At 38.5% G+C, this 24,832-nt stretch overlaps 1 protein-coding gene across 1 annotated transcript in view; it reads left to right on the forward strand.

Moving 5' to 3' along the window:
- LOC136858059 (probable E3 ubiquitin-protein ligase HERC1) overlaps positions 1 to 24,832 on the forward strand; it is an 850,878-nt gene that overhangs the window by 151,090 nt on the left and 674,956 nt on the right. Inside the window, exons 15-16 of the mRNA XM_068225263.1 lie at positions 15,086 to 15,209; positions 22,540 to 22,725. Coding sequence (XP_068081364.1) covers positions 15,086 to 15,209; positions 22,540 to 22,725 — 310 coding nt within the window. The remainder of the gene's footprint in view (positions 1 to 15,085; positions 15,210 to 22,539; positions 22,726 to 24,832) is intronic.

A 24,832-nucleotide genomic window follows, 5' to 3' on the forward strand; every position in this document is an offset into this window, starting at 1 on the left:
CTTATGAATAGGATATCCTGAGTCCACCCAGCTTTCACTCCCGTAAAGCAAAGTTGGTCTGAAAACAGACCGGTGTAAAAATAGTTTCATCTGGGTGCTGACTTCTTTCTTACAGAATCCTGTTGATCGCTACTGCGAGATCATTGCATTAGCTTTGCTGCACCTTGAATCTAGCATGCTATACTGCCATCCTGGGAGAATATACACTCTAAACACTTGAAATGGTGTACCTGTTCCAGCTTTGTATTTTTCTACCTGACATTCAGTTCTCTTGGGATTCTTACCTACAGACATCACTAATCATCATCATCATCATAGAACCACTCCAGCTGCTAGGTAGGGTGGTGTCGAACAAGTCTTCTCCATTGTTGTCTGTACAGAAATGCTTCCTCTCTTACCACTGACTCCCAATTCCTTCCCCTTCTCTCCACATCCTTTCTCAGCTGGTGCAGCTATTTCTTCCTAGGTTGTCCCACTGTCCTCCTTTGTAGGCATGCACATGGTGATCTTACACAAGGCATTCTCTTTACATGTCCATACCATGTTAGTCTCGAAGTCGTTAACTTCTCTTCTATTGAGTCCACCTCATTTTCCATTCTGATGTCATCATTCCTTACACCTGGCCTTTTTTTTTTTTAATGTGGAGGATAGTTCATAGAAACTTTATTTCATATGCCTGCAGTTTACTTATTTCTCTTTCTTTCAGTGTACATGTTTCTGGACTGTATGTGAGAATGGGGCACAAAGTATGACTTACAGAGTCATCTTGGTTCTCATGGGCACGTTGTTATTCCAAAGTAGATGTCTTACATGGTTGTAGAAGTTTGATCTGCTAGCCACTCTGTTAACTATTTCTTTATCTGCAGTACCCCTGCTGGAAATCATGCTGCCTATTTGAATACCTGTACATATTGAATATTTTCTTCTGCAAGCTTTATGTGGCAGCCAGTATCTTCCCTACTCATTTCGAGAACAATAGTTTTTGTTGTGCTAACTTTCATCTGATACTGTTTGAACTTGGCTATCCACTCATTCAGCCTAGTTTGTATCTCTGTCCCTCCCCAGATGGCTGCATCGTCAGCAAACACCAATATGTATAGTTCTTCAACTCATTCTCTTTTCAGGTTTTTATTTTATTTTATTTTATTTTATTTTATTTTATTTTATTTTATTTTATTTTATTTTATTTTATTTTATTTTAAAATCTTCCTCCACAAGGAGGCTGCCTATGACAAAGAATACACTAAAGCAAATTAATTTAAAAATAAAGAAAAGGAAAGTAAATTATAAATTCACAATCTCAGTCTGGCGAATACAAGTGGTGTCTGGGTGTCAGAACAGAATTCTTGAGCGCTTTTAGTCCCCAGTCGATGAACTCCTTGGTACTGATGTTGAAGGTCTCCATCAGCTCAGTTGTCTTCTTAGGGATGTCCCTCTTGCACTGATCATGAGACCCCTCACTTCTACATTGTCCAGCTCATATTTATTTAACACGACACTGTAGGCAGGTAGACTTCTTTTCTATGTCTACTTTGGTTGGTCAAAGTATGCTTCAAATCTTACTGTGGATGCTAATATATATAATTTCTTACTTTAATGGCGATTCTGTCCTTCTCGTGCTGCGACTTACTCCAACGGACTTCCTCATACACTTGAAATCATTTTTCACGGAGCGTCTCTGCTATGGTCGACTTGATGTTGTGATGTCTGGTGTTTCAAAGAGCTTCACTGAAGACACAGCAACCCAAGACATGAGGTAAAGTTTCAGCCTCGCTGTATCTTCTACAGTGGTTACCATCAAGGGACCTTCCTGGTACAGCTCTTACAGGTGCAACGTTACATGCCATTTTCAGCTCGTCGTTCCACTCTGTGCTAGAAAAATTATCACCGGGCAAGTTGTCCTTGCGGTTAGGGGCGCACAGCTGTGAGCTTGCATCCGGGAATTAGTGGGTTCGAGCCCCACTGTCAGCAGCCCTGAAGATGGTTTTCCGTGGTTTCCCATTTACACACCAGGCAAATGCTGGGACTGTACTTTAACTAAGGCCATGGTTGCTTGCTTCCAACTCCTAGCCCTTTTCTATCCCATCATCACCATAAGACTTATCTGTGTTGGTGTGACGTAAAGCAACTTGTAAAAAATAAAAAAATAATCATGGTTTCTAGCCCAGTGCTTGTCTGGCCCTGCGGTGTAGGGGGCAACGCGTCCGCCTGTCACCTGGCGGCCCCGGGTTTGATTCCATGCTGGGTCAGGGGTTTTTAATTGTAAATGATTAATATCCCTGGCCTGGGGACTGGGTGTTTGTGTCGTCCTTAACGCTTCTTTCCTCACATTCAACACACTACACTTCCTCCATTCCAATTACATGCAGGTTCATATCACATGGTGCAAGTAGGGGCAAATGATCTCTATAGGTCGACGCTCCGAACAAATAGTATTAAAAAAACAGTGCTTTGAAGAAGGAAACTCCTTGTACAGAAACACTCCCTGACCTTTGCTTCTCAGCTGGCACCATTTGTCAAATTTAGATTCTCATAATTTATTTCTGAGTTTCTTGGTGTCATACTCCCCATGCCTGTTTTTCATATCCTGAGTTTTATAATTTACGTTTAGCTCTGTTAAACCTCTGTTAATTTCTTCATCTAGATTTCTAGTGGCTTCAACATAATGGCTCCCTTCTCATTTCTGAATGTTGCAGCTGTTTATATGCTGATACAAGGCTTCACAGCTTGCCCTAAAGACACCTAACCCTTATACCATTTATCTGAGTACATCATAGAATCCGGAGTGTCACTAGGAAGGGATGAGATCTCCTTTGGTGTAATTTTAACAACTTTATCAGCATCTTCCAATAAATGCTGTGGTATTTTTCTTGCAGGAATGCAGAGGATCTGGTAAGTCAACGTAGGGGGAACTGAAAAAATTTAGAACTGAAAATTTCTGATCTGGATGAAGCCAGGGGCAGGATGATAACAAGGTGAATTTCTGCTGAAGGAGTGTCATTTTCTTCTTAGAACTGAATAACATAGTATCTGCATAATTTACCCCTAAATATTTGATATATTCGTTCTTCAAAATACACTTAATCTTCATACCTTCTTCTACTGCAGTGAGCCCTTCATTTATTTCTCCCCTATAGATATTAATAACTTCAGATTTTTCTGGATTTACTGTTAGACAAAGTTCATAAAATCTTTGTAAAGCTAGTTTAGTTAGTTCTACTGCAGAGTCTCGATTTTTTCCTGCATGTCATCTGCGAAGCCCAATATTGTTAGATGTTGAAGTCTGTTTGCAAGAGAGTAGCCATGCATGTTGCATAGTTCTTTTTCACAGATTTCTCAAAAAATATGGTCTGTTGTGAGATTTTATAGAATTGGTGACAGTGGAGATCCTTACATTAAACAACGGCGTAATTAATGGGATTAGTTTTTCTTGAAATTGATCTGGATTTGAGTTGTATTATTCTCCTGAAGCTTGCGAATTCAGCTTACTTGCGGCAGTTGACAGAGTGAAGTGTGAATGACCCACATTGTCGAAAGCCTAGGAAGACCACGGTAACATCTTGTTTGTTGTGTTTTGTTAGTTTAACACAGATCTGAGTGAAGCGGTGTTCATGATGGTGCTAGCTGATTTGATGAATCTTCTTTGATGTTCACTAAACTGGATGCAACTTGTTAATATTACATCACACACCTTTTTCATGACACGACAAAGGACTGAACATATAGTGATTGGCCTCCAGTCAGACGATTCTGTTGGATCTCCATGACCGTAATGAATAGCAATGGTGAGGGTGCACTCCTTCATTGGACACCATGTGTGGTATTAAGCATTTCTGAATGACCATTTCCAACATGCACATACTGTAACTGCTACAGTTGTAGTACAGCATCCCGACCTTTCCTATGAGATATTCAGGCATTCCCAGATCTCACTTCCATATGACTGGTTGAAGTACCCTATTGTATGCCTTTTCTAGGTCTAAGAATACTATTATTAGGTCTCTCCCCCTTTACTAGTGCTATTCCATTAACATCCTTTGGGTGAAAGATCAGGTCTGTTGTTCTTCTGTTGGTTCTGAATACGATGCTACTCTTCTTCCAGGACAGGTTCAAATGGATCCACAGTCTGATTTCAATATTTTCCATTTTTTTTCAGATCATGGGAGAGACGTTTGATACCCCTATAGTTGGGTGCTGTGTTGCCATTGCAATCCAGGTATACTTGCTGCTTTGATTATGTCAGCAGTAGCTTCATCAACCCCAGGTGTCTTACTATTTTTAATCTTTTTTTCAATTTCCACCTCAGACCAAGAAATTGGAACATCATCTGTCCTCAGTCTTTCTTCCACCACTTCATTAATTTCTCCCTCATTCAGGAGTGTGTCAAAATAAGTCTTCATTTTGTTTCTACTTTCTTGTTCGCTCCTGACTATATTCTCATTTACTGTTTCTAGTGCAGTGACGTCCTCTTTGTCAGATCTCTTGCTTTTAACAAGGCTGTTCAGCATCTTCATGTCTCCTTTAATATCTTTCCGTAGTTTTGGGGGTAATTTCACCCCAGTACTTCTCTTCTCACAGTCCTTTTTACTTCTAATTTCCTATTTTGACCTGACTCAGGCGGCAGCATGTCGGCCTCTCACTGCTGGGTTCCGTGGTTCAAATCCTGGTCACTCCATGTGAGATTTGTGCTGGACAAAGCGGAGGCGGAACAGGTTTTTCTCTGGGTATTCTGGTTTTCCCTGTCATCTTTCATTCCAACAACACTCTTGATTATCATTTCATTTCATCTGTCAGTTATTAATCATTGCCCCAGAGGAATGCGACAGGCTTCGGCAGCCGGCACAATTCCTATCCTCACCACAAGATGGGGTCTTCATTCATTCCATCCCTGACCTGGTCACTGACTGGAAAACAGGTTGTAGGTTTTCATCATCATTCATTCCTATTTTGATATTCTTGGTCTAGCTTTTGAATTTTTGCTGTATCTCTCAATTGACTGTTGTCACGATTTCTGGCTCTTTCAACATCTCTCACTTTCTTGGTCTCATTTCCTTTTTCTATTGCCCCTTTCACTCTGTTGTTCCACGAGGATGTTCTTTAATTCATAACTTTTGTGCTTGTTCTTCTGCACTAATGAAACGAGTTTTAAAATTATTCCATTCCAGATGTCTACAACTGGACTCTGACATTGGTCACTTGCTTTTGATCATTTCTTTGAACTTTTGTTTGCAGTCCTCTTCCATTAGCTTCCAGTCTTTAATCCTTGATTTTCTTTTGCTGGTCTTTGTCTTCAACACTTGCATTCCTGTCAGGTCAGCCACCAGAAGCTAATGGTTGCTGTGGAAACATTCATTAGAAATGATTTTCACATCTTGCACTTGTTCTCCACACTTCAGGTCAGTTACTATGTAAACTGTTACAGAGTTTCTGTGGAGCAGAAAGAGGTGAAAGAAAGTGCTGGGTGGAATGGATCTATCTACTATATCAAAGATTAAATCAAAACTTTAAAAATAAAGGTTATATTTCTTTTCAAAAAATGAACTTAACAACTTTTCACTTAGTGAAATAACAAGGTTATAGGTACAATAACAATTTCAAGAATAGGGAATTTAACAATTTTTGGGCTTCAAGCCCCTAGTTTACAATTTTACAGTTTCGCAAAAGTGGTATTATTTAGACCAGGACAGAAATCTCCCAATTCAAGAGCACTTTGCTCCAAAGGTTACAAATCTATAGCCTTCCAGAGGTACCCCTCAATGGTACAGAAATCTCAGAAAAGATCTTACATGCTCTCCAGCATTAATCAAGGAGATGGCGCTCCCAATTTCTTACAGCCTACTCAAGGCAACATTACACAAAATCATACAGTTTCCGGCCTCTCTAGGCCCAACCTACAAGTTACAACTTTACACAGGGGTATTTATTACCCAAACTACTGGCCCTCGTGGAAAGAAGAACAGGTTAAATTACTAGCCCGAACACAAAATAAATAGAGGCGTACACTTGCACTCCTAGAAAATTAAAAACCCTAATTGGGCTCTCGATCCGATGATGCAGAGGCTAATCCCAAGCTACTGAGGTGACTAGAATGAAGGTTAATTTAACACTTTACAGAAAAGAGAGAAGGTTACAAAATTATAGTCACCTCAAATTAAATTGAAGGGGAACTCGAGAGGGTAATGCACTCTCTATCCCCGATTTACAGTTTAAGTCTTTATGAAATTTTACATTAGCTGAAAGAAGGTTTACATTTTAGAAAGCAGGAGGTTACATAGTTAGAAATTAGAACCTTCTCCTCGTGTAAGTCTGCGGAGGTAGCTACAGAAAAATAAGACTGGTGGCCATTATCTTGGCTGTCTTAACACACACACTCAGTAAGACGACGATCAATAAGACAAGGTAGCTTGAACGGCCACAGCTTATACAGCCAAGGGGATTGTTCAAGAGGGTTCTGGACTAAGTCTGGACACGCCCTCTCATTTTTATTGGCAAATTCAAAAGAAATAAGAAATATGTGATTGGTTGAAAAATAATTACAGAAAATTCCTGATTGGCCAGATTAAAGAACTGGTGGAATGAGAAAGAAGTGTAGCAAACCTTGAAATAACAAAATAAATGAACCCCACTGTCGGCAGCCCTGAAGATGGTTTTCCGTGGTTTTCCATTTTCACACCAGGCAAATGCTGGGGCTGTACCTTAATTAAGGCCACGGCCGCTTCCTTCCAACTCCTAGCTCTTCCCTGTCCCATCGTCGCCATAAGACCTATCCGTGTCAGTGCGACATAAAGCAACTAGCAAAAAAAAATTTTTAAAAATTAAAAAATAAATAAATGAAAGTTAATTTTGTTGGGAAAACATAATAATTAAATTGAAATAACAAATAACCTGGTTCAACCTATTCAATACAAGTAAATAAGAAATGTAGTGTTACATTCTTATTTAATTATAAGCGAAAGCGGTACTTGTATTGAATAGGTTGAACCACGTTATTTGTTATTTCAATTTAATTGTGATACAGTTCGATATGGAACGTTAGGAAATTTTTATCTTTAAAATATAATAACACAAAACTTCTTTAAATCATTAATTCTTTTACCTTGCACCAGAGTGCATTACCTCAGTTTTTTGTAATGACATCTATGGAGAAAAGGTTAATCTTCTTGAAGTAAACAAACACAAAGCAAATAAATCCAGTCAGTTTAGGCAACTTCACAACAACACAGTTCTTCAATACTTCAATGGTAACATCTTCTGGTCAATGTCCCAACTTCATGCATTAGTTGTTTCACGTTTTGTATGAGAGATAGCATTCCTTAAGGCGCTTCTTTTAAATGAGCGGAGTTGAGGTGTACCTTGCGGTACATAAACTACTAATGACTTATAGCTACTGTCCCAGCTGTACCATGATATTTTATGAATTAATTTCTTCTGGAACCATGTGTTCTTCATCAGCAAGTTATTCCTTAGGCACAACTCAAGTAGAAGTTCTCCTTCCATGTTCTTTGTCTCTTATCCAAAAGAACCCATAATACCTTCATATCCAGTTATATCCTCTCCTATTGGGGCATTACAGGCACCCATTAGTGATAGGTTCTATTCATTTATACTGTCCTCTAGTTGTTGGAGAAGGGAAATGAAATAGCTAAGAAGTGTGGTAGGATGGAGGAACATTCTAAAGGGACCAGCAGGGAAGTGACTACTCAAATCTTTTCAAATCCCTTAAAAGCAACTGTAATAATCTCCACACATTCTACAAAATACTAGAACTACTTCTCTTTTTCTAGACTCCTCAACAAATCATTGTCATCAATCAATCACTACTGATCTGCATTTAGGGCAGTCACCCAGGTGGCAGATTCCCTATCTGTTGTTTTCCTAGCCTTTTCTTAAATGGTTACAAAGAAATTGGAAATTTATTGAACATCTCCCTTGGTAAGTTATTCCAGTCCCTAACTCCCCTTCCTATAAACGATTATTTGTCCTCTTGAATTCCAACTTTCTCTTCATATTGTGATCTTTCCTACTTTGAAACACACCACTCAAACTTATTCATCTACTGATGTCATTCCATGCCATCTCTCCACAGACAACTCGAAATATATCACTTCTGATATAGATGTTGATTCCCATAGGGAACCTGAAATATTTGTTCCAAATGAGTAAATTTATATTAAGACCTAGGTACTTACACCCCATCAACCCAGTTATTAAAAGTGATGCTTCCCCATTCTCCAACTCCTGCCGGGTCAGGGCATTGATGGCACTTCTCAACCTTCCTCTCTCCTTCCACCATTCCTCTACCATTATTTTGTCCCAGTCCAGGTTTCTTCTTCTTGCACCTCTCCTTCCCTCGAACTAAATCTCCATTATATGTTGTGTTATTCCTTCCCCTCATTATGTTTACTTGTCCAAACCATGTTAGTTTACTCCTATCAATTCTCTCATTTACGTTTATCATTCTGACCTCCTTTATTTTACTCATTCAGAACAAATATTTCAGGTTCCCTTTGGGAATCAACATCTATATCATCTGATGGGCAGGCAGTTATAAATTTTTGGTAATGAGACAAAGTCTCTCAAAGTGCATTGGCATTGCCAGTGGCTCCAAGTAGCCTACGCAATGGCCTCCTCGTATGCACTAGTCATGCGTCTTGGTGGGTGTGCTATTTACCAACTGAAGAGCCCATCTTAGCACACTGGAGCAAAATGCTGGCAACAAGAAATGAGTTAGCTGGAAAATTTATAATGTGGTATTACATACCACTTAGTCGAGCAGCTCGTCTCCATACTCCCAAGTCTTCCCAGCCTAAACTTTGCAACATTTTTGTAACGCTACTCTTTTGTCGGAAATCACCAAAAACAAATCGAGCTGCTTTTCTTTGGATATTTTTCAGTTCTTGAATCTAGTAATCCTGGTGAGGGTCCCATACAGTGGAACCATACTCTAGTTGGGGTTTTACCAGAACTTATATGCCCTCTCCTTTACATCCTTACTACAACCCCTAAATACCCTCATAACCATGTGCAGAGATCTGTACCCTTTATTTACAATTATACTTACAAGATTATCCCAATAAAGATCTTTCCCTATATTAAGACCTAGGTACTTACACAGATCCCCAAAGGGAATTTTTATTCCAACAATGCAGTAATTAAAACTGATCCTTCTCCCTTCTGCAGCTCCTGCTGGGTCAGGGCATCTATGGCACTTCTCAACCTTCCTCTCTCCTTCCACCATTCCTCTTCCATTATTTTGTCCCAGTCCAGGTTTCTTCTTCTTGCACCCCTCCTTCCCTCAAACTTAATCTCCATTATCTGTTTTGGTATTTGTTCCCCCTCATTATGTTTACATGTCCAAACCATGTTAGTTTACTCCTATCGATTCTCTCATTTACGTTTTCCATTCTGACCTCCTTTCTCACATCATTTCTCAATCTGTCTTTACTTATCTTCTGTTGCGTTATTTTCCATTCCAAGGAAGTTTGGCTTTTCTTCTTCACTGCAACCCTGCTGAGAGGCATAGACCTGCTTAACTATTAGATATTTCCTATCAAACGCCCCTCACTTTAATAATCCTCTTATTAATGAAAGTCACATCAGAAATGCAGTCGCTGTCCTTGTGAAGAATAAAGCTAACTCTATTTTTTGCATCTGTCTTATTTCCACGCCAGTACAGTTTGTATCCATCATTCGGTGGTTTTGTGTTTAATCCCTTTTACTTTGATTCAGACCTAAGATATTAATGTGTGTACTTTTCATCATACTTGTTATTGTGTTACATTTTTCAGTACCGGGCGAGTTGGCCGTGCGCGTAGAGGCGCGCGGCTGTGAAGCTTGCATCCGGGAGATAGTAGGTTCGAATCCCACTATCGGCAGCCCTGAAAATGGTTTTCCGTGGTTTCCCATTTTCACACCAGGCAAATGCTGGGGCTGTACCTTAATTAAGGCCACGGCCGCTTCCTTCCAACTCCTAGGCCTTTCCTATCCCATCGTCGCCATAAGACCTATCTGTGTCGGTGCGACGTAAAGCCCATAGCAAAAAAAAAAAAAAAAAAAAACATTTTTCAGTCAGTGTTAATATGTTCAAGGTAGCAACTCTGAGGCTGGCTTTTCTGTTTTTTTGTCTCGTTTTTGTGTTTCTTATACTGTTTGGATGAGCTTTGGACTTGTTAAGTCGTCATTATTTCCCTAGGTACTCCCTTCTTGTCACTGTCGAAGTCTCAGCCACATACGTCAATATGGATGCATAATACATTTTGTACATTATATCTCTACACTTCCTTGGTACTTTTTTATTCCAAAGAAGATTTCTTCCAGTCTGGTAGAATGCATTGCCCTGTTGTACCCTTTTGCTAATCTCCATATTCAGCCTTGTATTCTGTGTTATTTCACTCCCTACGTTTTTGAAACTGTCAACAATTTCAAGGCTTTTCACAATGCTTTTCCCTTCTTTTTCTTCTCTTGATATCACCATGGTCTTGCTTTACTCTACGCTGATTTTCATACCATGCTTTCCAATTTTCTTGATTCAGTGCACCGAGTTCTTCTTGTACTTCTTTGCTCTTTGTTTCCCAGACCACAATATCATCTGCAAATAGTAACTTCATCTCCCTATTCCCACTTGCTTCCTTCATCTCCTTTACAATTTAGTCCATAACTCTCAGAAATAATAAAGGTGACAGGACACTCCCCTGTCTTAGTCCAGTTTCATTTCTAAACCATTCTGTCTTTCCAAACGGAGACTGTACACTGCTGACAGTTTGTGTACAGTGCTTGCACCATTTCTTATTATTCTGTCGCTCCAGCCATATCTTGTAATTTTCCTGTTGTTTTCCTTCTGAAACCATGTGTTGCCCACAATCATTCAATTCTTCTCACAAAACTCAACTAGTTTCTCTCCTGCCAGCCATTACTGTTGTTTCCATCTTTTGTATAAATTCTTCCCATCTTTTCTTCTCGTACCAATATCTTACATTTCCTTTTATAATCAGGAGACTTCCTATTGCTGTTCTACCACAGGCACTGTTTGCCCTGCTTACAAATGCCCTTTTGAAGTTGTACCATTCTAAACCGAATACCAAGTTTAATTTAAATTCACACATCTGTTTTTCTTATGATTCTATAACGGGTACAAACATTAAAATGAATATAACATGGGTCGTTATGATCGCATCAGTATTCCTGTTAGAGTACAATATTAACCGACTGGAATGTCACATTTAAAGGCAGTTTTATTGTATGAAATGCTCGATCAAGTGAAGAATGGCACAGTTTGTCCCTTTTCACATACAGTACTATGCTGAACGCTGGTGTAATATTGGTGACAAGTTCCAGTGCTGGAATGACTTTGCCACAGACAGCGGTGAATTCTGTTCTGACGTTTTTCATTTTCAGTAAGTTTGCACCCTGTCAATTCCTATCAGCGCCTCTTAGCAGAAATGGAATAGCTAAAATACTGTCATGAACCAGTGTGCCATGTAGTTATCAGAATATCTATGAACCCGAGGAATGGCATGCTAAAGAAGAAAGTTATCCGATTCCCCAGCTACTTCCTGCCAATATTCAAGCAGGCTGTTCTGCTGGACCCACAACAGTAATGCCATCTATTGGAGATGCATGGGAGCAGAGGAGACAAAACACATCACAACAAACAATAATCAATGTAATTTATTGTTGATCAATTTTATGGACTTTCAATATTGTAGGCCTTCATATTTAGTTTTCTTCCAACTCTGTGATATTAAGATATCCAATGGAAAGGGACTCCTTCCTCCTTTCATGATGTTCCTTCATGATGTTTTCTCATTTTGATAGTCATCTTTACCATTTTTCTTGCCATTATAATCTGATGACCATGTGGTTTTCACCTTAAGGGATGCTCGGCATTGATATGAATTGAGCAACAAAAGTCTATACGAACATCTCTGTTATCATCTAAGACACAAATAATTGGAAATTGTATTATGTATTGTGAACGTTCGTGGACGTGTATGGTTTGGAGAATGATAATTTTCTTATGTTGGGCCTCAGCTAGAATTCAGCGGTTCGCGTGAAAATCCACTCAAGGGCATGGCCCTTCGACGAGTACCGCTCACATCTCATCAAAATGATAACTAAACCTAATGATTCAACATCCTACCTAATTATATCTAGGCTCTTAAATTTCATTCAAGAAATGACAACCACAATAAAAGTTTGGAAGGATATAAAATTGAATGAAATAATCTTAGGGAAATATAATAATAATAACTTGAATAAGCAACATCACGGAGAGTTATCATTATATAAGTCCTATCACACTCTGTTGGCTCTAAAAATCTATCCTTGAGGCATTATTTAACATTAGATTCAAATATTAAAATAAATCGTAACTGTCTTTCAGATACTTCCATTATGAAGAGAGAAAAAAAAAATTAATCACACAAGGAACATCTATCAATCTGAAGTCTTTCACTTCTCCTGCTTGTTTGTTCATTTATCTTAAAAAATCACCTTTACCCGTAGCTTGCTTTCCCTGTTCTATCTATGTCGTCATTCAAACACCTACCTAGCTAATGAACAACTTGAATTCCCTTAACAGTCATTTCTCTAATATGACACAGAATCATATCTATTAATCAACCAAGACACAAATAATTCCATAAATAAATATCACGGTGTCGTTACTCTCGTCTGGATTCTCAGTCTTGCCGTACCTGGAAAATAATATCTGCTAACTACTGACATGATCAAATAATACAATGTTGGAAGGTCTGCGATGCATCAGCTTCTTCTCCATGTCTGCTAAAAATAATTCTAATGCTCAAACAAACTACATAAAGCAATATGTCGAATGCAACACACGATATCAGGTGACATTGATCCTAAAATACATCTGTCTACTGTTCGGGTGTATTGATTACTGAAGATCCTATCTATTCATCCGCACGTCTATTAATTTATTTTAATGCTGTACCATAATACATAACATGACAAATCCTATGCGCTCAACACTAAATTCTCCGAAATACCTTCAAATTCTAACATTTCATACATCGCTTGTCCATCCAATACTCAAAATATGCAGCGAACATTTCAATCAACAACATTACCCTAACTCATTGACCATCTCAAAGATCAAACGTACCACTGTAGCTTGCAATTCAATAAATCTCGTCTACTATTACTACCGCATCAAATCATAATATCTGATGACTCTACACTTGCCACACATCATCAAAAATGCGCACCACATCAACATTAACACTCGAATAAACAAGCATAGGCATCGAAGAGCCTTAATTCCACGCATATGAATATCACACAATTCCTACTGAATAAACACTTCACCAACATTCTGCGGAACAAGTCATGTAAGAGGATCACAACATTAATAATATTACATACACACATTCAGAGAACTTACCTGTAGACACTCAACATTATCTTACCGCGATTAACTTCCACAATTAGTTCACTAGCGTAAGAGCAACGAATGAATTATAAACGCCTAACCCTATCAAACGCTGACAGTAAGCTAAAATCCTATCTCATAGACGGCCAGACCAACACTTCACAAAATAACATCAACCGGCCCGTTAGGTTATTCAAGTCATTTCTTAAAGTCACCTGAATGTGATGACAAAATCTAGCTCTACATTAAGCTGCTACAAATAGAACAAGGAAAAACAATGTAGGGGTACTTATCGTTGAAGACACAGACGTTCATACCATCCTTCAGGTTATCAGCTTTCTGGACATCTGTTTTACGTTATTCTGGTCATTCCAGCAGAGCTCGGATCCATCAGGGATCCAGTTAGCTTTTAAGCGCACATCTCCATGTTATTGGTATTCTGGATCATAATAGACAGTGATCTTGCTGGCTTCCAATCCTGAAACTCGTACAAAATTTGTTAGACAGAGTTTAATTAGATTTTTATATCCACACTTTCATTTACTAACACTCCCCTGCAATATATCAGTGTTTTATATTCAATTATTAATCTTATTTAAGCGATAGGCTCTCTTAATATCCTATAGATCTCCTCAGTTTTTAGTCTACACCAGAGCTATTTCCAATGTCGACCTACTATCTGCTTTTCCTTTATACAGTGATCACGAAAAAACGAAATTCCACTTTAATTATCTTACGATAATAATCGGTTCGCATTTCATGACTCGTAGAACTACCATCGTATGATCTCCATTACACTTGTTTCTGACATTTGAGGAACTTTGACACTACAGTCACTCTCTTCACTCGCAGAACTTCGCAAAGGAAAACATTCTACCATTTATTTACTCTTCCAACACACATGATACGTCACTTCGCACATGCCTTCTTGATGGTTAGCCGTGCATGATTTTAATTCATTCCATGGCCTCCGCTATGACGTTTCCCGGACTAAATGTTATGTATGACCTTTTTCTCTTCACAGCTGTTGACATGGTTTTCATTACTGATCTCCGCTTGTATCTGAATTATTCTTAACTCAATCTTTTGTACACCACGGGGTTCTGAGCTTGATTTTTCCACTTTATTCCGTAAGATCCCATAACTATGCGAGTTGTATCGGCTTTTATCCATGATGGAACATATAAATTGGCCGTAATTCGGTGATTCACGTACTTCTGTGCCGTTCTCTTTAATCTGTTTATTTTATAACTTTCAATGAATCCTTTACTCTCGACCTCGACGTCATTGAAAGGTTATAGTATATCTTTTGTTATGCAGTATTTCTCGATATGAGCACATACATATTTGGGAATTACATTTTAGGCCTTCCCCTAAACCACCACTTCACAAAGAGTGAATAGAATTATTTATACCCTAGATTGTAGTGCTTTATTCCCCGACTTTACATACTGATTTTCATTACAATCTGTTTAGCCGTTTTCTTGTGATGTGTGTAGAGGCAGGCAGACAGACAGACAGACAGACAGACAGAAATGAGAGAAAATTAAAAACATTTCCTTCATTCTGTGGGTACTACTGATGCAGAAATACCATTATTTTTAAATTCTGAGCAATGTACAGACACAACTCTTTATTTTATGCAATGTAGATAGATAGATAGATAGATAATACCAACTATTTTCTTCACAGGTGTTACAGAGCATTACACTTCTACAGAACCACTTGATGATTTTACTGCCTTTAGCATGTGATGTGTTTTCCAAGGCTTCTGTCATTGCAGGAAACTTTCCAGCAGCTTTGAATCACTTATATGGTAAGTACCAAGCTTGAATTAGCCACAAGTTGTGGTGGACATGAAATGGGCAAATATTTCTTGTTGTTTGTTAATATTCAAAAGAATTTGTGTAGTATTTTCTAATCTGGTTGTATCCTACTCATCCTATCTTCTTGATGGACATAACATTTCAATCACAAGGGTATAGAAATCCTGTATACTCTACTTCACTTTTTGTATTATTAAAAAGAAAATAGAAAATACAAGAGAATATCGAGGGCCTGATTTCTCCAACACTGTATCAAGAAATGGAACTAAGGGATAGACAAACAAACAACATAGAGGGGCCTGATTATACCAAAGAAATAGAAAGACAGAGAGTGATAAATAAAGACATATATGGAAAAAGTAAAGATGGAAATCACAAATGAAAGGAAAGAGAGACTGCAGAAAGTCCAGATTACAATGGGTGGAACTGTATCATAAGGCAATGGGACTGTGTCTAAAGCAACAGTTCCCAAACTGGTTTGCAAAGCATCCTAGGGGTTCGCGAACATTTTTCTGTAATGGCTGCTTTTGAGGTTAGACCCATTCTTGTTTTTATTAAATTAAATTAATAATTACACAAATATGGTAATTATGCCACTGAAGTCAACATTCATAAATTTTGTTTCCAATGATATACAAGCACATGGAATGCACAATAAAGTACAGTTGTACATATGCAATAATGTAGTGGTAACCTACCATCTGTTAATGTGTTTGATGATGTCTTTCAACAGTAGTCTATTCTTGTTTGATCAAGTGGCAAGAATGCAATGGTCATTTGTGTATCTGAATAATTTCTGATCACATCTAAAATGGTTAACTGTTTGCAAAGTGGAAGTTTGAACGGGAAACTTGGAGTAACGAAAACAGAAGTCAGTATTACACTAACGTCAGATTCAACTGGTCATTCAACTTCTAGTGAAGTGCATCATTCTGATAAAGGTGAGCCATGTGTAAGGAAAAACGGATGTTTGAAGGGGAATTAGGGAATTACAAAATCCAAAGCTAGTGTTGTGTCAACTTCAGACTCAACAGGTTATTTAACTTTCAATGATATGTTTCAGTCCAACAGTTAAAAAAGTACTATAAAAATTACATTAAGTTTGTATTTTTATATGCAGGTGAAAAGGACTGTCCAAGACCCCAATGTTTTGTTTGTGGTGACAGACTTGATAACAGTAGTCTGAAAATTCTCTACTCACACACTATGTAGAAACTGAACACTCCACCCATGTAAACAAGTTTTATGAGGGTTTTTTTTTGCATGAAAAGATGAGTAGAAAATTATTTAAATTCTTTTATATCTATTGCAAATAGTGACTATGCTGTTGAAGTGTCTTTCTGCATATGTACAGAATTGCTGAAGCTGCAAAACCTCCTTCGATTGCAGAAGTTCTGCTGCATAAATGATGTAGTACAGAGTATGCTTGGAGAATCCCCTGCAGAAAAGGTCATTATGGTATCATTGTTCGACAACATGATCAAGAGCCACATTAACGACATAGCAAACTACATATGTCAAAAATTAAATTTTGGAAAGAATTCAGAGTAGTCCTTTCTTTGCCATTGAACATGATAAATTGAGTAATGCTGCCATTTTATCCATGTCTGACCGAGCTCGGTAGCTGCAGTTGCTTGAGTGCGGCCAGTATACAGTATTCTGGAGATAGTGGGTTCGTACCACACTGTCGGCAGTCCTGAAGATGGTTATCCATAATTTACCATTTTCACACCAGGTAAATCCTGGGGCTGTACCTTATTTAAGGCCATGACTGCTTCCTTCCCACTCCTAGCCCTTTAATGTCCCATCGTTGCCATAAGACCTATCTGTGTTGGTGCGACTTAAATCAACTTGAAAAATAGGATGTCTGTAGAAGAGGAGCTATTTGTCTGCAGACCCTTAAAAGAGAGAATTATTGAAGAAGATATCTTTAAATGAACCGATGAATACTTTTGTGTAAGGTGACCAGACATTCCTTATTTACGAGATTGTCCATTACTTCTCTAAACTGTCCCATTGTCCCAGCAAAATGTATGCAGGATGCATGTTTTCCGTTTTTCATGAACCGTCCCATATATTTTAAAATACCGTGTTTAAACTTTGACACAAAGCTCTGATGTAAATTTCTCATTGTGTAAAATAAGTATTGTTTGGTTGGCACTAATGGTAACAAACCAGTGAGACGGACATAAGATAAAATGTAAAAATGGCAACTTATAATCCTTTTTTGCAACACTTGATGATTTTGTTATGTACCAGTAGTGGAATTGTGCTGCTGCTGCTACTACTACTACTACTACTACTGCTGCTGCTGCTGCTGCTAAACAGTACTGGTTTTCTATAAATAAATGGTACTCTTTGTGAGGTGTGTGGCTTGTGTTAAAACATTTTATTCTTATATAGGGCATAATAATCAACAGCTGAACTCACTGTGTAGGCATTTCAAATCAAATTGAGAAGTGACCACCTTTCAATACTATAATATGGTTTTAACTTTTAGAAGATGCCTTTTTCTATTTTAAATAAAAAGCATGTTTTTTTCCTGATAGGTGACATCTTCAGCTTAACTCCTTTGCTGTCTGCCAGAGTACGTACTTGGGCTTCCCATTAGCGCTGCACAGTGTCATCCCGAATGTGTACTTGGTATTCTCTTTGCAATAGTGTTGCTCTAAGGATTTATCCTCCTTGCGTGGTCAAGCTAGCGATAAAAATGACGGTAGCTGCTGTTTGCTTACACTGTGGCTTCCTCATTGCAGGGTGTTTCATGTTCTCTGCTAAATGACGATATTGAAAGAGAAGTGTATCATGATAATGCTTATTTTGAGAAACTGAGAATTCAAATGAGGCTAGTAATGAGGAAAATATCAGTCGTGATGAAGGCGGCAATGGTATTCTTGATATTGTATAACCGGCAACAGATGTGGTGACGGGACCTCACACTATGGTAAATTCCCCAAATTTGTAGATTCTATTACCGAGCTTGATAGCTGCAGTCGCTTAATTGCGGCCAGTATCCATTATTCGGGAGATAGTAGGTTCGAACCCCACTGTCGGCAGCCCTGAAAATGGTTTTCCGTGGTTTCCCATTTTCACACCAGGCAAATGGTGGTGCTGTACCTTAATTAAGGCCACGGCCGCTTCCTTCCCACTCCTAGCCCTTTCCTGTCCCATCGTCGCCATAAGACCTATCTGTGTTGATGCAACGTAAAGCAACTAGCAAAAAAAAAAAAAAAAAAATGTAGATTCTATTCCTGTCCCTGATAAAATACAATTTACTGGGCAAGCAGGTTTGAAAATATATTCCTGACAATTTTATGGAACGTTCTTCTAATTATTTTTTAAATGACTTTCATAGTAAAAAAAAAAAAATTATGTCTGTCTGTATTTCTTGTTCATGTGCGTGAGTTTTCAAAACTCTGTGGAGAAAGCAAGGTAGTCTGAGTAAGGCAATGAAATAGTTAAAAAAGATACAAGGATATACCAGAATAAATGGCAAAGTTGACAAGTAGACATCTAAAAATAGAAAATTAAAATAGTGTTTTGGAACACAGTGTATAGGTCTTCTTTTTTGGATTGTACACTTCCTGTATATTGCGCCCTTGTAATTGTGCTGTTCCACACATAGAGGATGATGTTGTTATGTAAAATGAAAATGGGGAAGGTATCAGGAATGGATGAATTTAGTGTGGAAATGATAATAGCTGCTGTACCTGTTGGACTACAATGGATGTACAGATTGTTAAAGTGCATATGGGGACAGAAACATTTGCCAGAAGACTGGGGAAAGGGAATAATAATACCACTGTTTAAGAGGACAAAAAAGTGTATGATAACTATACAGGAATCGTACTCTTATCACAAATAACAAAAATACTGGAAATAATATTAGAAAGGAGAATGAGGAAAAAAGTGGAAGGAGAGTTGCAAGGGGAACAGTATGTCTTTAGAAGTGGAAGCTCTACAGTGAACCCAATCTTCAGAATAGGCAATTTATGGAAAAATGTTGGGAATATGGAAAGGATCTGTTCATGACATTCATAGATTTAACTAATGCATACAATAGTGTTCCCAGTGAGAGGGTGTGGGAAACTATGGTCAAAAAGAGACTAGGTACACAAACTGTAGAAATGGTGCAAGCAGTGTACAGACTCCATTTGGAAAGACAGGATGGTTTAGAAATGAAACTAGACTAAGACAAGGGAGTGTCGTATCACCTTTATTGTTTCTGAGGGTTATAGACTAAATTGTAAAGGAGATGAAGGAAGCACGTGGGAATAGGGAGATGAAGTTACTATTTGCAGATGATATTGTGGAACCATATTTGCCCCTACCCGGCTACAGCTGGATAAAGGGAAATGATGATGATGATGATGATGATTGTGGTCTGGGAAACAAAGAGCAAAGAAGTACAAGAAGAACTTGATGCACTGAATCAAAAAATTGGAAAGCATGGTATGAAAATCAGCGCAGAGAAAAGCAAGACTATGGTGATATCAAGAGGAGAAAAAGAAGGGAAAAAGCATTGTGAAAAGCCTTGAAATTGTTGGTTTCAAAAACGTAGGGAGTGAATTAACGCAGAATACAAGGCTGAACATCGAGATTAGCAAGAGGGTACAACAGGGCAATGCATTCTACCAGACTGGAAGAAATCTTGTTTGGAATAAGGAAGTACCAAGGAAGTGTAGAGAGATAATATACAAAATGTATTATGCATCCATATTGACGTATGTGGCTGAGACTTGGACAGTGACAAGTGGGAGGAGAGTAGAATTCAATCCAGTGAAATGAAATACCTAAGAAGTGTGGTAGGACGGACAAGTAAAGACAGATTGAGAAATGAAGATGTGAGAAATGAAGTCAGAATGGAAAACGTAAATGAGAGAATAGATAGGAGTAAACTAACATGGTTTGGACATGTAAAGATAATGAGGGGAAGGAATAACAAAACATATAATGGAGATTAAGTTTGAGGGAAGAAACCTGGACTGGGACAAAATGATGGGAGAGGAATGGTGGAAGGAGAGAGGATGGTTGAGAAGTGCCATTAATGCCCTGACCCGGCAGGAGCTGGAGAATGGGGAAGGATGATGATGATGATGGTGATGATGATGATGATGATGATGATTTGTTGTGGAGTCTAGAAAAAGAGTAGTAGTTCTAGTATTTTGTAAGAAAGTGTGGAGATTATTACAGTTGCTTTGAAGGGATTTGGAAAGATTTGAGTACTCGCTTCTGTGCTGGTACCTTTTGAATGTTGTTCTTGTCCTTACATTTGTGTATCCGGCGACTGAGTGGATCAGGCAGCTGTTGAGGAGGAGGCGGCTTTGTAGGAGTGGGCAGGACGATGCTGTGGTAGGGGATACGTACAGGAGGGGATTTCGTGTTGTAATTAGTGGTTGTATTTTTGTTTTTTTGGGTAGCTGTTTTGAAGATTTCCTGTAACAAAACATCAAGGTTTTTTTTGGTAATTTAAGAGATGATTAGGGTTTGATTTCTGATCTATTTCTGTGTAAAAGGGTTCAAAAATATTCGTTATGATACCTTTATTTAATGTTTGCAAATAGTCGAGTTGTTGTAAAAGTGTGAAGATCTATCATGTGGGTGATCATATTCACATATCTATTGTATTTCTCTGCATTAGTATGTTCCTGGCAGTATGTTAAAAATTTATCTCTGTCTATCCGATATTTGCCACTTTACAGTAGGGTTGGTTAAGTTTATAAATACCTTAATTTAAAAGTCTAGGCCCTATTATTTTTGTGAATAGTTACTGTGGTGATGGTAAATTAGTTGACTATATTGTTTGTATGGAAGGCATTTTAAAATTGTGGGTTTTATTTGTTTTTGTTTTTTGTTGTGGAGATATTTGTAATTTGATAAAAGTTATTATTGAAAGTAAAAGTGGCAACATTCTTCTTGTTATTCTTCAATTTTTTGGTAAGTTTAGTTTGGGGATTATTCCAAATGTTATTAATTATTCTTTTTATGTAGTGTAGGCATTATTAATTGATGTTCTATAAATAATGTTAATTTCTCTATTGAAATCTTCCAGCAACAAGGGGATGTTATATGTTCTGTTGTTCATACTAAAAATGTAGCTCTTTTATGGGGTTCTGGGTGAAGTGAATTTTGTTTTATTGTGTTGATGGTTTGGGTCGGTATTCTGTAGAATTTGAATGACAGGTGTTCTTCTTAGTATTGTGCTGTCAAGAAAATTGAGCGCGTGGTTATTTTCATTTTCTAATGTGAATGTAATATGTGGGTCTATGTTATTCAGTTGATCCAGTATTATGGAGTTATTAGTGACTTTATGGTCTATTATAGCAAAAATGTTGTCGGCATATCTAACCCATGACATGATCCTTTTAATACAGGGCAATTCAAAATGTTGTGCAAAAACTGAAGTAGTGCATAGAGCGGTTGAAACAACTTTTGAATAGGGACTTATAGTCTAGGACAAAGCTGCATCGGGGCAAGCTTGGAAATATCAATAGCAGCTTAATTGACAATTTATTTTATTTATTTTTCGAAGATGCCCTACATTCCTAACAGTTCAGAACTTACAGTCAGTGACGTGGTAGTCGTTTGTGCCCACAGTGAAGTTGGACACACCATATGAATTGGCTGTGCAGTTAAGGGCGTGCAGCTTTGAGCTTGCAGTCGGGAGGTTGTGGGCTCGAACCCCACTGCTGGCAGACCTGATGATGGTTTTCCGTGGTTTCCCATTTTAACACCAGGTAAATACTAGGGCTGTGCCTTAATTAAGGCCATAGCTGCTTCCTTCCAACTCCAAACGGTTTCCTATCCCATCATCACCATAAGACCTGTCTGTGTTGGTGTGACATAAAGCAGATTGAAGTTGGACACTGGACACTGAATGTTGTTTACCAAAGCTATTTGAACTGTCGCCCAGCACATTCCAGTGTGAATGTGTTCATATTTTAGTTTTTAACCTTAATCTGTTCTTTAATATATAACATAAAATGTGTGTAATTTTATTCGGATACTGTGAGCATAATTCAGTTTAAATATTGAAGATTAAACCAAAAAGAACATAATAGTTCAAAACTAGATTATTTGCTTAATAGGGTAGGGTTTCATGGTTATTATCATGATGATAATGGAAGTTTCCTGGCTAAACACCACTGACCTTTGGAGCAACAGGACTTGTTTATACTGTATATTGGGTAAAGTATCCGGTAAGACAGTGAGACCTTCATACTCAATTGGACCAAGGCCTACAAGCCCAGGAGATTTCTGTTATCATCAAATCCTTATATTTAAGTAAGTGCTTCTGATGTTTTACAAATGATTTTCCAGATATGCTGTATCAATCCCTTGCTGGAGCTATGTTGTCGAAAATTCTTCACTCTCTGTTGTTATTGCCTGTATCATGTGTACAGCCTCTGCTGTTTCACTTGTTGGCCACCCTTGGTCCACTGGACCGTCTCAACCGTTTGCTACCTGCAGGAACACACTGCGAGTTTGACAATACATCTTCATCAGGTAAGAACTTTAAAGAATGAAAATGATGTCATCATAAACTTTTAAAACTGATAGGTGATGCTTTAATTTAGTTTTATATGAAGTGTATTATACTAAACAAGTTTTGTCATTATCCTCCTCCTCCTCCTCCTCCTCCTCCTCCTCCTCCTTTCCCCTTATCCAGCTCCGTCAGGTTGGGGCATTTATGGCACTTCTCCACCTTCCTCTCTCCTTCCATTCCTTGTCCATCATATTGTCCTAGTCCTGACTTCTTCTAGCATTTCTCTTTATTGAATCAGTCAACCTTGTTCTAGGTCTTTATTTATAATATCATACACATCATGCTCCTAGAAATGTTTTGGCATCTTTAGTACCGAGAATATGTATCCCATGGAAATGAGTGGTGAGCTAATTTCTCATCGGTTTTCTCATCGAGTCAGAAGGTGGTGTTACATATTAGTCTGCCTGGTCAATAATCATACCGTATTTGCTCTCATAATTTTCCCATTTGTTTTTTAATATCAATTTTTAACATAAAGAAGTTGGGGTGGGGGAATATGCAAATTGAATTTTGAATCTAAAATGCAAATGAAATTTCATCACATTATCGGTATGGCCCTTTAGCAATTGCTGGTGTACAGATGTCCTTCAAAGAGAGAGGTTGTTCCTCTTCATGAATCTACACAGCCGCTTTCTGCTGTCTTAAAACTGTGAGATCCGTATATTGCTTTTCTCTGTATCTCCAGTGTCCTTAACTGTAGTATTTTATGCGAAACAAAATAGGCATAGTTTCTTAATCCAGTTACATATTGTATATAATAAATAAAGACACAGCTGGTAGCAGTTTACTCTAAGACTAAGTTTTATTTAACTACCATTGAGTTAGTTAGCCAGTTCGAGTCCTATTGGTTGAAAAAAATGTCACCATCAGAATGTTGGACGGCAGGGTAGGAGAGGTGGTGGTATACATTTTCTAATCAGTTGATTGTGTGCCAAAAGCCTGGATTCAATTCCAAACCTCTCTGCATTGTTTGTATGGAATGAGTGCACATGACGCTGTTGATGGTAATTTGTCCGTTGGATGGCAACATTAAGCCTTGGCTCCTTGATGCTATTCAACAGGAGGAGGCTATGTGGTAGCACGATGTCATTCATTTCATCTCATCAACTCATCTGGTGATGTTGACATCGTAAAAACTTGCTATAAAGATTCATCTCACCATCTCCAACCTCATAGAGAACCAGGACACTTATTATACTAACACAGTCGCACTGTTTTCCCAGTTCACACTGTCTACTCATACGAACACAGTCACACTGGTTTCTCAGTTTATACTGTACAGTACTTCACATTTAGACAATCCCACCAGAGACACGTAGATCTTTCAAGAGAGCCGTAGAGAGGGGGATGTCCTCCTGCTCCTTGCTTCCCCTTCCCAAGTAGTGAGCTGCGTGGCAGTGGGGTGGAGTTGGTTACCTAGCAGCGGCATTACTTGTTTGCAGGCAGGGCCAAACTAACTGGCTTCTCTCACTTCGAAACAGCATGGCAGCCATCCTGTGACATTGCCCCCGCCTTAAGGCTGCTTGTCCTGAACTGCTCCACAATACAGCACCAGAAGATCCAGATGGACAACCATCATCTTCCAGGGCTTGGGCGTTTTCATCATTCACTGGCCTGATGCACATGACTGGCCCAAACATCCCAAATTCGGTCCATCCAAGTATTTTCTTGTCCCTCAGTGTCAAATTTGGTATCTGTTGATATAGATTTCAATTCCAATTGGGAACTTGAAATATCTGTCCTAAATGAGTAATTCACCGGGCGAGTTGGCCGTGCGCGTAGGGACGCGCGGCTGTGAGCTTGCATCCGGGAGATAGTAGGTTTGAATCCCACTATCGGCAGCCCTGAAGATGGTTTTCCGTGGTTTCCCATTTTCACACCAGGCAAATGCTGGGGCTGTACCTTAATTAAGGCCATGGCCGCTTCCTTCCAACTCCTAGGCCTTTCCTATCCCATCGTCGCCATAAGACCTAACTGTGTCGGTGCGACGTAAAGCCCCTAGCAAAAAAAAAAAAAAAAAGAGTAATTCATAATTCATTCATAATTGATCTGCTATTGGAAATTATA

Source organism: Anabrus simplex, chromosome 1 (assembly GCF_040414725.1).
Source record: "Anabrus simplex isolate iqAnaSimp1 chromosome 1, ASM4041472v1, whole genome shotgun sequence".
NCBI classification, from domain to species: domain Eukaryota; kingdom Metazoa; phylum Arthropoda; class Insecta; order Orthoptera; family Tettigoniidae; genus Anabrus; species Anabrus simplex.